The following is a 16,384-nucleotide window of genomic DNA, read 5'->3' on the forward strand; positions in this document are numbered from 1 at the left end:
AACACACATTAATGTTCAAACAACATGAAAAAGTCAACTTAGCACCCGATGACCCCTTTAAACTATATCTTGTTATGACTTCAAATCTGTATTTAACCTCAGAGTAAATGTATGATCTCAAAGTAAATAAGAGGTGTTAAGTCTGAATTTGTGGTGGCTGTGCTTTAAATTAAATTATTACACTGCTCTTCTTACTGCTCTGTGAAATGCTTAATTCTGATTTGTCAGTCGTGACATAAGGTATGTTATTTCCTGATAACAACTGGCAAAAGCTAATAGAACAGACTCATCCGAGTTACTTAAGTTGGCGCTATATGCTTGCTAGGAACAGTTTTTGTTGGTGGAAGTTTTATGTTTGGTTAGCTAATAAAATTTGAAAACTCATTTCAATATTATGTGTACAATTTCTTAATTCTGTCATCCTGGTATCGTGGACTAGCTCTCCCTTCATACAAGCGCAGCTGATGCCATTTTGTTTTGTACACTGTAATGGATTATAAGATAACTAACAAACGAGCACTCTAAGTACTAGTACTTAATTATTTATGTGGTGTAATGTTGTTTATTAAAGTGGTATGACTGCACTGTATCCTTAAAATGTCTGTCTAGTTTGAACTTGCCATTTGCTAGCAAATTGATTTCTTAATGGAAGCTTTGCGTTCAGATATTTCAACTCAGATCAGTGTTCCACGTCTAATTATTTTCATTTGTGGCAAGCAGCTGTGTAATAAGTGGGATAATGTACATCCAGCCAGTTGTTATCGCAAAATAAAGATGTATATTATCCCTTATTTATTATAATTTAATTCAAGTAATGAAGGATTTTAAAAGCCTGACAGTAATCAGTGTTGAGTGCTACTGTAAGGATAACCCTGCCTGGTTTAAATGTTTTAAAATGATTAACAGTTGAAAATATAGGACATTTAGAAAAGTTATCAAAAGTAATCAAATGTAATAAGTTCTATTACTTTAATTTAGTAATTGAAAAGTTACACTACTTATTACATTTTAAATAGACAAAAGTAACATTTCCAAAGTAACCTTCCCAACACTAACAATAACACAAAAGTCTAACATATCATCACAGATGATGAGGTCTGAGACAATTGGGAAAAACTGCACTATCCACTCAAAATAAACATAATTACTTCATTATACTTATTCCAAAGGTACTAATATATACTTAATGAATACCTTGAAGGTACTTACATGCACCCTTTAAGGTCTAGTAACATACAGAAGTGTAACGTTTAAAAAGGTACAGCCCCAGTGACAGCTTTTGTGAGAATGTATCAGGGATCATATTATAAATCAAACACTTACAGCCCATCTCTCCCCCACATACATGAGCCCAATCATAACTTGTTACTGTTAGTAACGCTGGTAAAACTGTTACGATAAGGAGTCCTAAAAAAAGAGAGAGAGAGAGAGAGAGAGAGAGATTGAGTTAATATAGATGCATACTGGGTTTAACTGACAGATGTCAACAGATGTATAAAATATACAACAACAAATTAAAATTATTCTTGCTTCAAAATAACTTTAAGTGATTAACATATTCATCACTCAAATTTACAGTTGATAGGTTCACTTCTGCCTGTAACACAAACCTGGTTTTATTTTACTTTTTTTTCCTTCTTCCGCCATACTTACTGGCTACAAATTTTAATTAATAAATTATATAGATTTAATTAATATGTATGAATGAAACTGTGACATCTCAGACTGCTTCTGTAAAATATCAACTAAATTTTCACAGTTTGATTTTAAATTTGAATACACTTTTCTCGCACTGTTACTCTAAAATGAATCTGAATAGTTTATAACGAGGGTGCCCAATCCTGTTCTTGGAGATCTACCTTCCTGCAGAGTTTAGTTCCAACCCTGATCAAACACACCCTCTCTGTAATTATCAAGTGCTCCTTCAGATCCTAATTAGTTGGTTCAGGTGTGTTTGATCAGGGTTGGAACTAAACTCTGCAGGAAGGTAAATCTCCAGGAACAGGGTTGAGCACCCCTAGTTTATAAAGATGAATTTACCTGCTCTGCTAGATCCAAAGGTGAAGAACAGGAGGATGAATTGAAATGCAGGTAGAATATTAAAGTTCATACCAACCAGAACACCAAATCTAGTAAGTGTCCTTTCACTGAATCTGTTAATGAATCTAGCCAACACTGAAACAGAAAATTGGTTTTAATGTCATAAAAGTCATAAAAGTTGTAAAATCAATATATATAGAGAGAGAGAGAGAGAGAGAGAGAGAGAGAGAGATTTTTTTTTACAGGACATTGTTAAAATAGTTAATATGACATCAGTGGTTGAACCCTAATTTTATGAAGCTACGAGAATACTTTTTGTGCACAAAGAAAATAACTTTCAACTTTATTCTTCTCTTCCCTGTCAGCCTTTACCGTGTGTTCACGAGAGTACCATGACACATGCATGCGATGCTGCTGACGCAGAACCCAAATCCCCTGTGCCTTGTTTGCAAACGGAAGAATGCACAGACATGTGTTGTGGTACTTTTGTGAATGTGCATCAAAGACTGACATAGAAGAGAAAAAATTTTTGAATAAAGTCGTTATTTTTGTCTTCTTTCATTTTGTATTTTTGTGATTTTTGTTTGTTCCCCCTGCATGTCATGTCTGGGGGCCGCAGTATTATGACTATGCATATTAAACTTACAATATACAGTATTAACTCATTTTGCCTAAGGGAAACACTGCAAATTAGGTCTGATATTATGGTTTTTATATAACACTACTAATCTAATAAAGCAAGATTTCACAGCACACACATGTCAGTGGTAACTGATTAAAGGAATTAAAAAGAAATACTTACAGTAAATAACATATAACAGATTTAGCAGAAACACTATCAGAAAGAGGACTGGTATCACAGTACTCTCAAATCCCGTATAACTTTGACTTTTGTCCTTGGCAGATTTAAACAGAACTTGGGGAGAGGAAAAAAATAAAACAGAAAAACAAGCAAATTATGAATACAATTTACAAAAATTACAAACACAAAACATGTTCAAAAATAATTTATTTACTTTAAAATCAGATATGTCTAACATTTTGTGCAAAACTGAATGCAGGTCATTTCCATAATCTGCTGGTGTAGTTTATAGAAGTGATAATAAAATGTGATCAGTTTCAGAGACCAGTTCAACACTGCACATGTAGAATCAGTTAAACTTGGAAAAATCAAAGCAGTAATGCATGACATTTTATGTTTTAGATCGGATGTAAAATTTTCACCAATTAAAACTGTCAATGTGCTTTTTAATGTGTCCATAACATTTTACCTGAGTAAAAGACAGCTGAGAGAACAATGTATTCTGCTCTAAAACTATATTGTATAATCCATGTTTTAATGTTGCCTGTAAAACATTTAAGATTAAATAATTAAGATTAAATAATTACAACCACAGTATCACACCACCAACACAAAGAAACACAAATGCCAATAAAATATTAAACATATTTTAATGGAACATTTATTCAGCTTTTTGGATGAATTAAGCTAATCATACCTGTGAAATCGTGTACATACAGTGCCGCCCCGAGCAACATTAGAGGCCTCAGAAAATAAAGAGCACCACAATAGAACAACTCAAACAGAGACCCTAAAACAAAACCAGATAATAATAATTACTTATAATAAAGAAATAGAATGATACATTGAAACATAGATAAATTTTAAATGTAACAACACATAAATCAGTACTGTAACACTCACCCTCAGAAACACCCCAGAGGACAAAAGCAAGACACATCAGAATATTTGGACAGACAACAAGAAACATCTGAAGACGGAACGCTAGACCTAAGAGAAATGGCAAAAATAACTAAAATGAGTAGAAAACGTTTTAACCTATATATTTATAACCTACTGATTCAGCATACAAGCACTGGCCTTTTTCCTAATTGTTAACTTACCTAGTAGTTTCAGGACCAAATGTGTCTCGGCTGAAAACACAGATTTCTGCTGACTGTAAATTGTACATGTGTATTGTCCCTCATCTTCAGCTGTCAGATTGTCCAGACGGAGGGAGAAGTTTCCATGTTGAATCTGATCAGTAAAGAAATGAGCTCTATCACGATAATCTTGCTGCTGTTTCTCTGGTTGACTCTCACCATCTTGATACAGATGAACCAGAGCCCCTGTTCTTCTCCATTCAACCTTCAGACTCTCCTTTAGTAAGAGCCCATCAACATAACAGGGCAAAACCACTGAAGATCCCTGAGGAACAACTCTGTGGCTAGAATGTTCAACAACAAACCCTTAAAGTGAAAAATAAGACATTTAAAAAATGTGAAGCAACTAATATAACTCACAAGGCAAGTAAAAACATAGTTTCATAAATCTCAGTATCATCACATAACAAAATAATAACTCCAACCTACAATTACTGTAAGTATAACTAAATTAACCTGCATACATACTGTACAGCTTACAGTACATTCATGTAAGCAAAAGTTTATATCTATAGCAAATCTCAACTTCTTTAAATACGATCACTTGGTGACAACACTTGCTGGTTTGTTTGTTTTTTTGTTTGTTCCAGAAAAGCACTGTTTTTATTGGGTTCCTAATTCAAATTAATCTGCATTTACTCATATCGCTTGCACAAAAAAATTAAGGATTTATTATTCCTGAATAAAATTAATAAATGAATAAAAACAGTGGAAAGCTAATTCAGAATATTTACCTTAAATGTTAATTCAAAAATCCTTTATGGATTTATTTCCTTCAGCCTGAGGATTATTAATTTCACTTTTGGTGTGTCTAAAATAGCATTTGTAGTTTTTCACTTACTTGGTACCACTTTTGTGATGTCTGAATACACACAGTCCTGGTCACTATAAACTCTACAAGTATATTGCCCAAGATCTTCAGCTGTCAGATTGTCCAGACGGAGGGAGAAGTTTCCATGATGAATCTGATCAGTAAAGAAATGAGCTCTATCATGATAATCCTGCTGCTGGGACTCTGGTCGACTCTCACCATCTTGATACAGATGAACCAGAGTCCCTGAGTCTGTTCTTCTCCATTCCACCTTCAGACCTTCATTAAATAAACGTTTGTCACCATAACAAGACAGAACCACTGAAGATCCCAGAGGAGCAATCTTGGGATTCAGTTCTCCAACAGCACATCCTAAAAATGAAAAGACATTTTGTTTTCTGGTGTGAATTGACCGTTAACACTCATTTATATAACAATGGAAGAAAATACTGGAAATGACAAGCAGTATCTACAGCACATGTTAGAAGTTTAGGTTGTGTGGTTCTTTGCCTCTAAATTGTGCTTTAAAAATTAGAAAATAGGAGACATCTAGTTGTAAAAAGAAGCAAAAAAAATCACTCTCCTCTTTTATAATATAAATGAGAACAGATGGCAATAAAGGGCATTTACTTTACAAGAATGGTGTGTGCAGAAAAAAATATGTATACATAAGTGTAATTATGTGTATTGTAAATGAACTAACAATATTTCTTCCTGTGTATGTCTCCACATATGGCAGAATGACAATAAAGCGTACTTGATTTGATTTGAAAATATCTAAAATTTGCATCTAGTACAAGGCTCTATTTGCTTACTCAGTAATAAATTTGTCTCAGCTGAATACACACAGTCCTGGTCACTGTAAACTTTACATGTGTATCGTCCCTCATCTTCAGCTGTCAGATTGTCCAGGCGAAGGGAGAAGTTTCCATGTTGAATCTGATCAGTAAAGAAATGAGCTCTATCATGATAATCCTGCTGCTGGTACTCTGCACCATCTTGATACAGATGAATCAGAGTTTTTGAGTCTGGTCTTCTCCATTCCACCTTCAGACTTGTCTTTAATAAGCGTTTGTCAAAATGACAAGGAAGAACCACTGAACCTCCCAACGGGACAAACATGTTACCAGAATGCTTTGTAGTGAAACCTAAAAAGATAAAGACATGCATTTTTTTGCAAAACATTTGCATTTCTGTAGAAAAACTTGTTAGCACCAACCATTCAATGTAAAATCTGTCTCTCTCTTTATTATTCTAAATATTGTAACTAATGTAAAGGTATAACAAAAATCTGTACCCACATTTTAAACTGCTTTAACATGGTTAAAAGGGCTAACATGGCTTCAAAGGGCTCTAACTGATCCCAGCCAAAGAAAAAGGGTCTTATCTAGCAAAACAATCAGTCTTTTTTTTTTTTTTGGAAAATAAAAATTTGTTTACTTTTTAAGCGCAAAAGCTTGTGTAGCACAGGCTCTAGGATGTGCGTTCACATACTATTGAATCACGTCGAAAGGTCACACGAAACGTAGGCAGAACCACAGACCTAGTGTTTACAAAGCGAACACGCAAAGGAAGTGCAAGTAAGTCAAACGCTGTTCACAAACAAAAATGTACAATGATGACAGAAGATTCTGAAGTTGTAGGAGAAAATGAGATGGAGATTTTCACCATACTCTTTAAGCCGGAGTACACAGACGATGAACTTAGACGTGATGCATAGTGTTGTGGGCGCGCATCCCAGACCCTGTGCTACACAAGCTTTTGTGCTTAAAAAGTATACAAATTTTTATTTTTCAAAAAAAAAAAAAGACCAGTTGTTTCACTAGATAAGACCCTTCTTCCTAGGCTGGGATCATTTAGAGCCCTTTGAAGCCGCATTTAAACTACATTTTGGATGTTCAAATTTGGGGCACCAATGAAGTCCATTATATGGAGAAAAATCCTGAAATGTTTTCCTCAAAAACCATAATTTCTTTACGACTGAAGACAGAAAGACATGAACATCTTGGATGACAAAGGAGTGAGTACATTATTTGTAAATTGTTGTTCTGGAAGTGGTCTTCTCCTTTAAAGCTTATCTATGTATATCTATATTATTTAAATGCAAAGCTTAAACTTAATTACTACTTCATATCATAATTATATGAATGTATTATAAGAATTATAATTAATACAACCACCATTCTATGGGGGACTATGGGGGAGTGGGTTCATTGCATCAAATATGTCACTTTGCAGTTTGGGTTTGCGATCTCTAGCCCAGAATAAAATCTGCTCCGGAGCAAGGTAGCTGTGTAGCAAGTTACCATGATGAATAAACCTTTTCAAAACCAAACCACTTTCTTAAGCCCGAATGCTTAAACTAAACACAAAAACTTAACTGGGTAAAAACCGAAACTGGCTTTGTGCAACAGGCATCTTGAGTTTGCAGTCCTGTGCCAGTTTGTTGTCATCTGTATACATTGTGTCCTGCCCTGCCTTGTTGCTAGCCTGTTTTCCCCTACGGCAGTGGTTTTCAACCCAGTCCTGCAAGCACCCCCAACACTGCAAATTTTCAGTGTCTCCCTCATCTATAACACCTGATTAAACTCTTCAGCTCATTAGTAGAGACAGCAAGACCTGAAATGGGTGTGTCAGATATGAGAGACCTACAAAATGTGCAGTTTTGGGGGTGCTCGCAGGACTAGTTTGAAAACCACTGCCCTACAGAGTAGTTTTTGTTGGTTTTTAATTAAAAACTTTTTTTATCTAGTTGTTGTTGTTATTATTATTAAACTGGTTATACACGTACCATTATTATGTGATCTGCAGTAGATCAAACAGCAGAGCAGAAGTGCAGATCCAGATGCAGAAACACAGAGAATCAACATTATTATGTGTAAAGTAGAGAAACCTGAAAAACACAGACTTCAGTTACTGAACGGCAGAGTTGTAACCGCCATAGACATGGAAGGGAATATAAGTAAGGAATAATTGATGATGGGCTGTTGAATTATTAGAAATAATGCACTTCCAAGTGGTGATGTGTCACACCCCTGGACTTTGAGTTGGTTTCTCCCATCCATTCCCCCCCGCTGTTTTGTGTACTATGGTTTATCCCTAATTGCCTGCACCTGAGTTTGTAATCACCATGTCTATTTATTGTGTGTGTTCACCATCATGTCTTGTCGAACCTTGATGTTGCCACCCCGTGTTCCTGTGTGTTTCCTGCTTCATTGGATTATTAAAGACTTTCACGGTTTACTTCGTCGTTGTTCGCTTGTTTTGTGTAAACCTGACATGATGTGGCCATGATGCAAATTGTTTTGTTATTACAACTCTCTGTGTTCAGGACAAAATTTTACACATCGTATGTGTCCATTGCTAATTCCAAAACGTTATTTTAGAGCTAGTAATGGAGGCTTGAGCCATTAATAGCAGACTAATGCTCAATTATTAATGCAGAGCGAGAGAGAGAGAGAGAGAGAGAGAGAATTTTGAATTTTGCAAAAAACTTTATTACAAGCCACAATAACAATTACTAAAACAAAAACCAGTACACAACAAACCTACAAACAAAACACTAGAGCATCTTCAGACAAAGTGCACAAAGCCCCATGAATGCACCAGATTTGTTCAAAAGCCACAAGATCGTTCATAGCTTTATAAAAGTGAAAATCAACCAATACCCTGGACTTAACAAAAGCCAGGAAACACAAGAGAACGTCGTCACTAGAGCTTTGTTCAATTCTGTTTTTCCGGCTAATGTAAACAGCCAACTTTGCTTGTCCTAAAATAAAATTTAACAAATGACAGATGGCACGTTTCTTCCTGGAATATTTAAAACCCAGAATAAAATTTTCACTTAAGAAGGTTTCATTAAACCTACAAAAGAGTTCATTTAGCTTCACAAACAGAGGTTTTAGTCTAAAACAATCCATGAAAGCGTGAAAAACAGTTTCTCTTTGAGGACAGAAAGGGCATTCAGGACCCACTCCTGGGTTCATCACTGAAATAAAAGAATTAACGACACTGGCACCATGCAAAACCCTCCATTGTATGTCACCTACTCTCTTTGACAATGGTGGTTTATACAAAGATCTCCATTCGGGTTTTACATCACTGCTCAACTTTAAAACAGAACGCCATGGTGTGTCAATTCTGCTGCCAATAACTTTCTTGTTAAAAGCCAGAACACAAGCTTTGTACAAATTTTTGCTTTCGCTTGACAAGAAATCTAATAACAGGGAATCACGTGAAAATAAAAAACTTTTTGTACTCTCATCAAACATGGGTTGCACAAACAAACAGGGGAAAGGATCCCCAGAATCAGGAGCATTAACCCCTGCAAAAAAGTCCTTTAACATGTGTTCTTCTTCAGCAGTAAAACATGTTCTTAACTTGGTCAAAAAATGGGTAAAAAGGCGAACAGATCTGATACTCAAAAACTTGGAAGCTGTCTCCACCTGTCCAAAAAAAGGTCCAGTTAGTGTTAATAAATGTCCCAAAGTAAAAACCTTGGCTTTCAGAAGGGAAGTGCTGAATCCGAGTAGACTGCATCGTGAAGCAACGTCCAGACGGGCTCCATGTATCAAAGGCTCCTGCAACAACCAGTAGAGTGAAGAGAAGTTCTCAGTCTTATAAATGTGAAAAAAACTCCATACTTTGAAGAGGTTACGATAAAAAACAGGCAGTTCTGATACATCCAGTTTAGCAGGATCCATTAAAAAAAGTGCTTTATCGAGTCCAAAGCCTCCAAGTGTTCGTAAAATCACGCAACTAGCTGTGCGCCAGCTGCAGTCCGTCGAACCATCTAAAAACCTTTGTAGAAACCTTAAGCGGAAAGCAGCCATTCTACTTTGCAGGTGAATAACACCTTGCCCACCTTCATTTTTGGGGAGATATAAAATACTCTGTGGGATCCAATGTAGTTTGTCCAAAAAAAAAATTAACAAGAAGGGCTTGAATTTTAGCTAAAAACTGTGGAGAGGGATCTACACAGGCCAGCCTATGCCAGAGTGAAGAAGCAACAAGATTGTTAATGATAAGAGTCCTCCCTCTATAGGACATATTTGGCAACAACCAATTCCATTTATCTAATCGGCCTTTGACCTTTTCCTGCACCCCTTCCCAATTTTTCTGTAAAAAATCATCATCCCCCAAGTAAACTCCCAAATATTTTATACCTCCACTTCCCCAACACAACCCATCAGGAAGACGAGGTGGCCCATCAGACCACTGACCCAGTAAAAACGCATCACTTTTTTGCCAGTTAACTTTAGCAGAAGACAGTGTTCTAAAATCTTCAATTAAGTTAAGCAAAGACTGTACATCGCTTCCTTTGCTTATAAACACTACAATGTCATCAGCGTATGCTGACAAACAAACATTATTATTAAAACTGGGAAAACACAAGCCACATAAATTGTTTCTTATTTGTTGAAGTAATGGCTCTATGGCCAAGGAGTACAACATTCCAGAGAGGGAACAACCTTGTCTGACACCCCTCAGAACCCGAAATGGAGCGCATAAACCACCATTAATTTTCAGTGCACTCTCAACGTCACAATAGAGCACTTTAATCATGTCCACAAACTCTTTGCAGAAACCAAAGGCTGCCAAAGTATTCCAGAGATAAGAGTGCTCAACCCGATCAAAAGCCTTCTCTTGATCTAAGGATAACAAACCACAACTCAGATTTAAAAGTTTAGAAATATGAAAAATGTCTCGAATTAAAGAAACATTATCAAATATAGATCTACCGGGTACACAATATGTTTGGTCCGGATGGATGACCTGATCCAACACCCCAGCCAGTCTAGTAGCCAAAACTTTGGAAAGCAGTTTGTAATCGCTGCAAAGAAGTGAGACAGGGCGCCAGTTTTTAACATCAGTGAGGTCCCCTTTTTTTGGAATCAGAGTGATAACCGCTCTCCGACAACTCAAAGGCAACCTGCCCTCTGTCAAGCTATCACTGAGTACCTCAAGCAGATCATCTCCCAGCTCCGACCAGAAAGCCTTATAGAAGTCGACCGGGAGGCCATCCACTCCTGGTGCCCTCCCAGACTCCATGCTTTGCAGGGCCTTGAAGAGCTCTTCCAGGGTCAATGCTCCTGAGAGGTCAAAGTTAGCCTCTTCTGAGATTTTCGGCAAATTGTCAAAAAAGACACTTTCCACGCCATGCCCTGAATTAATCTCACTTCTGTACAGGTTCTGATAAAACATAACTGCTCTCATACGAATATCGGCAGGATCAGAAAACAACACTCCATCCTCAGAGCGAAGTGCATAGATAAAACGTTTCTGCCCATTCTTCTTTTCCATGCTGAAAAAGTATTTAGATGGTGCATCCATCTGATCGATGCTTTGGAAGCGTGAACGGACCAAAGCCCCCTGTGCTCTACTCCCCAGTAGATCTGTTAGTTGTGCTTTCTTCCTAGAGCAGGCTTCTATATGCCTAGTTTCACCACTAGACTGGGCTAGATTATGACACTCAATAATTTATTTTTCTAAAAATTCTAAGGACAGAAGTAGCTCTTTAGTAACGTTGCGAGTGTACTGTTGCGAAAACTGCTTAATTTGAATTTTACCGAAGTCCCACCACTGTTGTACTGAATGAAAAGAGCCTTTTGTTGCTCTGAAGGTTTCCCAGAAAAACTTAAAAGATTCTTTAAAAAAATTGTCATTTAACAGTTTAGTGTTAAAGTGCCAATATGCACTCTTATGTTTTACTGAACACAAAAAAAAATTACAATGCACCATGCTGTGGTCCGAAAAACCAACCGGTGTGATGTAACACTTATTAAAAATGTTAAGATGATGATTAAAACTATAAAACCTATCCAATCTTGCCGAAGAAATAATATTATCCCGTGTATGAACCCAAGTATACTGTCTTTCCTTGCCATTTAAAGATCTCCAAATATCACATAATTCATATTTTTTTATAAAATGGATAAGACGATTGCGTGAAGCTAAGTGAGGTTCAACATGATTCCTGTCTAAATTTAGCTCTGTGCAATTAAAATCACCACCTAAAAACAGAAATTCTTCAGAGCAACAATTTTGTAAGGTGGAAGATAATAAATCTAAAAAAACTAACCTTTCAACCGGTACAGTTGGAACATACACACAAATAAAAACAAAAACATAATTCTCGAAAACAGCTCTGACTTTTAAAAGCCTACCTTTAACAATTTCATCAACCACATAAGATACAGGACTGAAATTCTTTGCGAATAAAATAGCCACTCCTCTACTAACTGAAGTGTTGTGCCTTAGCACAGAAGTGCCATCAAATTCCCTCATCCAATCAACAGCATTGTTCAGGTCACTGTGAGTTTCTTGTAAAAAAGCGACATCAATATTTTTCTGTTTTATTGTTTCATATATTATTGCTCTTTTTCTAACATCTCTTGCGCCATTGATATTCAAAGTGGCTAAATGTACTTCACTCATAAATAACAAAAAAGAAAAAAACACACCAAAACACAAAGAGCAAAAACCAGTCCTGCTCCTAAAATTAACCCGTGTCATTGTTTAAAGCAATGTTAAGATTCCTCACAATTTTCTTTAAACGATACACTTCTTTATTTGTGAATGAACCTTCTGCCATTAGACTTCTTGCTTTATCAACAAACTGTTTTAAGTCAGGAAAATATTCCTGCACTCGCACACCTCTCTTGTTTTTGGTTGATCTGAGAAATAATTTGATATCGTCAAGCTCATAGCTCCGTCCGATAAACTCATTCTGAGAAACAGTCACACTGGAGTCAGAAGACTCTGCATCGCTCTCAGTCTCCAGATCCTCATCGTCGTGCATTTTTTAGTTTTTTTGCTTACTTTAGCATCTGGTGCTTCGTTACTTTTCATTCTTTTTTGGGGCGTTTTAAAAATGGCTTGTTCTTCCTCCATTCCACAGCACTTAGCTATTTCACACATTTCTTGAAAATGCTCTGCACTATTCTCTGAAACCCTATCAGCTTGTCCATCTCCAGATTTGCCCCATGTCACATTATCTGCGTTCTTACGACCCTCATCTGAACGTATCTCGGAACGTGTCGGCGCGCGCTCCCTCCACCGTCTCACTGGAAGAGGCCGGAGGAGGCCGCCGTCGCCGGCGCCACCGAGCCCTCTCCCCGGGGAGCCCCATCAACCTCACCGCTAACCCCCGCTAGATCACCACTCTCAGAGCGCCCTCCTACATTCCTTTCCTTTTCTGCAATTATTTCTGGACAATTTCGCATCAGATGACCAAAAGTCCCGCAGCTAAAACACTTCATCTTAGCGGTGGTCACAAAAACAACATAATCAAAATCATCAATTCGAAAATTTAAAGACACAGCCAGATCAGCGTCATCATTAATGATCATGTATGCGAACCGCCTAAAGGAAACAATATGTTTCAACAGAGGGGAACTACAGTTAATCGGGATCTTTTTGATGGGTGAAACCAGCTTCCCGTACCGGGATAAAGCTTGGGTTAAAATAAGATCACTCACAAAAGGTGGCACATTAGATATGGTGACTTTCTTAGCAGGTAGAGAGAGGGGAAGAACGGGAATGAGTTCTCCTTCAACGATTATACCATGCTCAACAACCTCATTAGCCTTGTCTATGCTGTCTAAAAACACAACGATGGCACTGTTCATTCGAGAGGCTGAGAGCACACTCCCGTGCCCCACTACCTCACCCACTGCCAGGCAAGCCTCCTCCACACTCACCGCTGACGCCACCTTCACAGCGTGGCGTCGCGTGAGTGAGTTTAAAACTTCCACCCGCAGGGCCGACATGCCTCCTCAGAGTGAAGAGCACGCGGCCCGAAACACAGCAAAGACTACCGCTAACTATACAGACAGAGATAGACAAAGAAAGAAAAAAAAGAAAAGAGTTTCACTCACAACACTCCACACCTACTCCACCCGCACTCACAGCACTCCGTCCACTCACTCACACTCGCACACCGGAAGTGAGAGAGAGAGAGAGAGAGAGAGAAATTAAATCCCACATCATGGATTTTTGAAAACTACCATTCATGCAGCAACATAACTGTATGAAAGGCTCCCTTACAACTGCATACGTAACTGCATAATGTAGTTTAGGCTGAATTACGTTCATTATTTTTGTAGTTACATTGTTATTATTCTTGACTCACCCAGTTCCAGACGTGCAGTTGCATTGGCTGAAAGTCCTCCAGCAAACACTTGACACATGTAAACTCCTTTATCTTCAGTTCTGACACTCTTTAGTCTGAGAGAGAAGTTTCCTTTGGGGATTTCAGCAGTGAAGAACTCGACTCTGTCTCTGTATCGCTCATCTGATGAATCTGAGAAAGTCTCATTGTTTTGGTAGAGCAGAACCAGAAAATCTTCATCTTCATCTGTTTTCCTCCATGAAACTTCTTCAGTGTGTTCAGGTGTGATGTGAGAGTCTACAGAGCAGTTCAGAGTGACGTCCTCACCCACAGACGCAGATATGGAGCGACTCGATCCTGATACTAGCAAACGCTCTGAATGAACAAACAGTGTAAATATCACAGTATAACATTTACAGCATAAAGTTCAGTTAAAATAGATCCACTTTCAAATTCAGACTCACCAACATCTTTTATTTGAACCACAGTCTCACCAGAATCTCGCTGATTATGAACTCTACATGTGTATCGTCCCTGATCTTCAGCTCTCAGATTGTCCAGATGGAGGGAGAAGTTTCCATGTTGAATCTGATCAGTAAAGAAATGAGCTCTATCATGATATTCCTGATGCTGGGACTCTGCTCGACTCTCACCATCTTGATACAGATGAACCAGAATCCCTGAGCCTGTTTTTCTCCATTCAACCTCCAGGCCCTCCATTAGTAAAAGTTCATTAACATAACAGGGCAAAACCACTGAAGATCCCAGAGGAGCAACCAGAGGACCAGAGGGACCGTGAACAATCAACCCTGAAAATAAACAAAAACAGATTAAATAAAGCTTCTGAACCAATAAAATATTCCAAGGCATTTACATGGTTAAACCCTGTAATGAAAAGCCTTTAATGAACTGGGCTAAGTCATTAAATAATTAAATGCGCTGAACAACGTATTTCAGCTTGATGACTTCAGGATATACTTCAGGATACATGTATACTGAAGAAGGCTGTGTCAAGCAAAAACATGTTGAGCAACGCTTTTAATGTTTTAATGACTTAGACTGGGTTTTAAAAAACTTTTTATGCATTAACCACCAAGTGCCTTGAAATATTTTGTTTCATTTGACCTTTACCTCTTATGGATCCAATAAGCAACAGTGGCTACTAGATTTATACCTCTTTACCATACCCAGTTATTTTGAAATAAATCTTTTGTTGTGGTATAAACAAATACAAACCCTAGCAATATCTGTTGGTAAAATTTCCAATGCATTTGTTGGTGCATTTTACAAACTCATATGATTATCTGTCATAGATTCAATATGTATTTTTGACCTCTACATTTCATGTTCATCAGCCAACTGTATGTATAAAACACTTACAGATTTACTTTCACTTTCTTTATTTTAGAAAAACACAGTCAAATCAGGTAACCAGGATGTATGATGTGAGAGCAATGTCCTAATGCAACTGACCTCAACATGTAAATAGCTGACATACAATTCAAATTAGACACAAATTACCTGAAATGCATGAAAATGAAATGCTTTAACTGTTTAAGGAGGAACTGCACACTTGTTGACTGAAATTCATATACCATCTGCACAATATGTATATCTAAATAATAATGTTAATAATTTCAGCAGAATCCTTTATATAACACGTTTTAGAAGATCAAGAAAAACTACTCAGTGAAGTGTGGCCAGACCTTGGACTGGTAATGTTAAGTTTGCACTGGATTAAAGAGAGGATAAAAGTACATACCTTCAGATAGAATCTGAATGACAGCCAAAAATATGAACATAAACCAAACCACTGTCAGTTTACGATAAATTATGATAATTGTGGATACATTGTGAGGAAAGATCTGTGAAACAGCATAATTTAAATATGACAGATTTTCCGTAGGGAAATCGTCACTAATAAGACAATGAAAAACATCTGTAAAGGGTGTAATCTGAAACAGCACACGATTCTTAGAAGATCAACAAATAATGGTTAGTTGGGGCCCCAGTTTAGTTTCAGAAGCTGAACGGACAAACAAAACTTTTGTGTTGAGGACAGTCCAGGTAATGTTGAAGGTACTGGACAGAATTTATAGTGTTTAGCCTACATTCTTCCTTTCTTTCAAATTTTGTTTTGCATTATGAAACTGTGCAATGCAATAATGTAAAAACGGGAGAGAGATACGTACCATCAGCAATCATCAGTAGTATTAACAACCAAACACCGTTTGATAGCTGCATCTTCAAATATATATAAAAAAAAAAAATTATAAACACACATTATTTATAAACAATTATAAACAATGCTGACATGTCGGCACTTTCTTATGTAAACAAGATATATCAGTCTGCATCACTGTAGCACCACACTTTCAAGGATACAAGTTCCAGAGAAACACCCATTTCAGGTCGGAAGTGAGGCGAACCATATATGGTTTAGGGAGGATCTAGTCTTCCTAGAGTCACACCACCTG

General features: G+C 37.3%; 1 protein-coding gene across 1 annotated transcript; it reads right to left on the minus strand.

Moving 5' to 3' along the window:
• Window positions 1-2,165: 2,165 nt before the first annotated feature.
• Window positions 2,166-16,153, minus strand: LOC127158142 (butyrophilin-like protein 2). The gene is made up of 9 exons (XM_051101299.1): window positions 16,100-16,153; window positions 14,372-14,716; window positions 13,929-14,282; window positions 7,587-7,688; window positions 5,611-5,943; window positions 4,826-5,167; window positions 3,946-4,290; window positions 2,432-2,546; window positions 2,166-2,175 (listed from the first exon to the last, which is right to left on the minus strand). Exons 1-9 carry the CDS (start codon window positions 16,149-16,151, stop codon window positions 2,166-2,168), a joined length of 1,998 nt encoding a protein of 665 aa, XP_050957256.1. The 5' UTR covers window positions 16,152-16,153.
• Window positions 16,154-16,384: the final 231 nt, after the last annotated feature.

The sequence above is a fragment of the Labeo rohita genome, unplaced genomic scaffold (genome assembly GCF_022985175.1).
Source record: "Labeo rohita strain BAU-BD-2019 unplaced genomic scaffold, IGBB_LRoh.1.0 scaffold_136, whole genome shotgun sequence".
Classification (NCBI taxonomy): domain Eukaryota; kingdom Metazoa; phylum Chordata; class Actinopteri; order Cypriniformes; family Cyprinidae; genus Labeo; species Labeo rohita.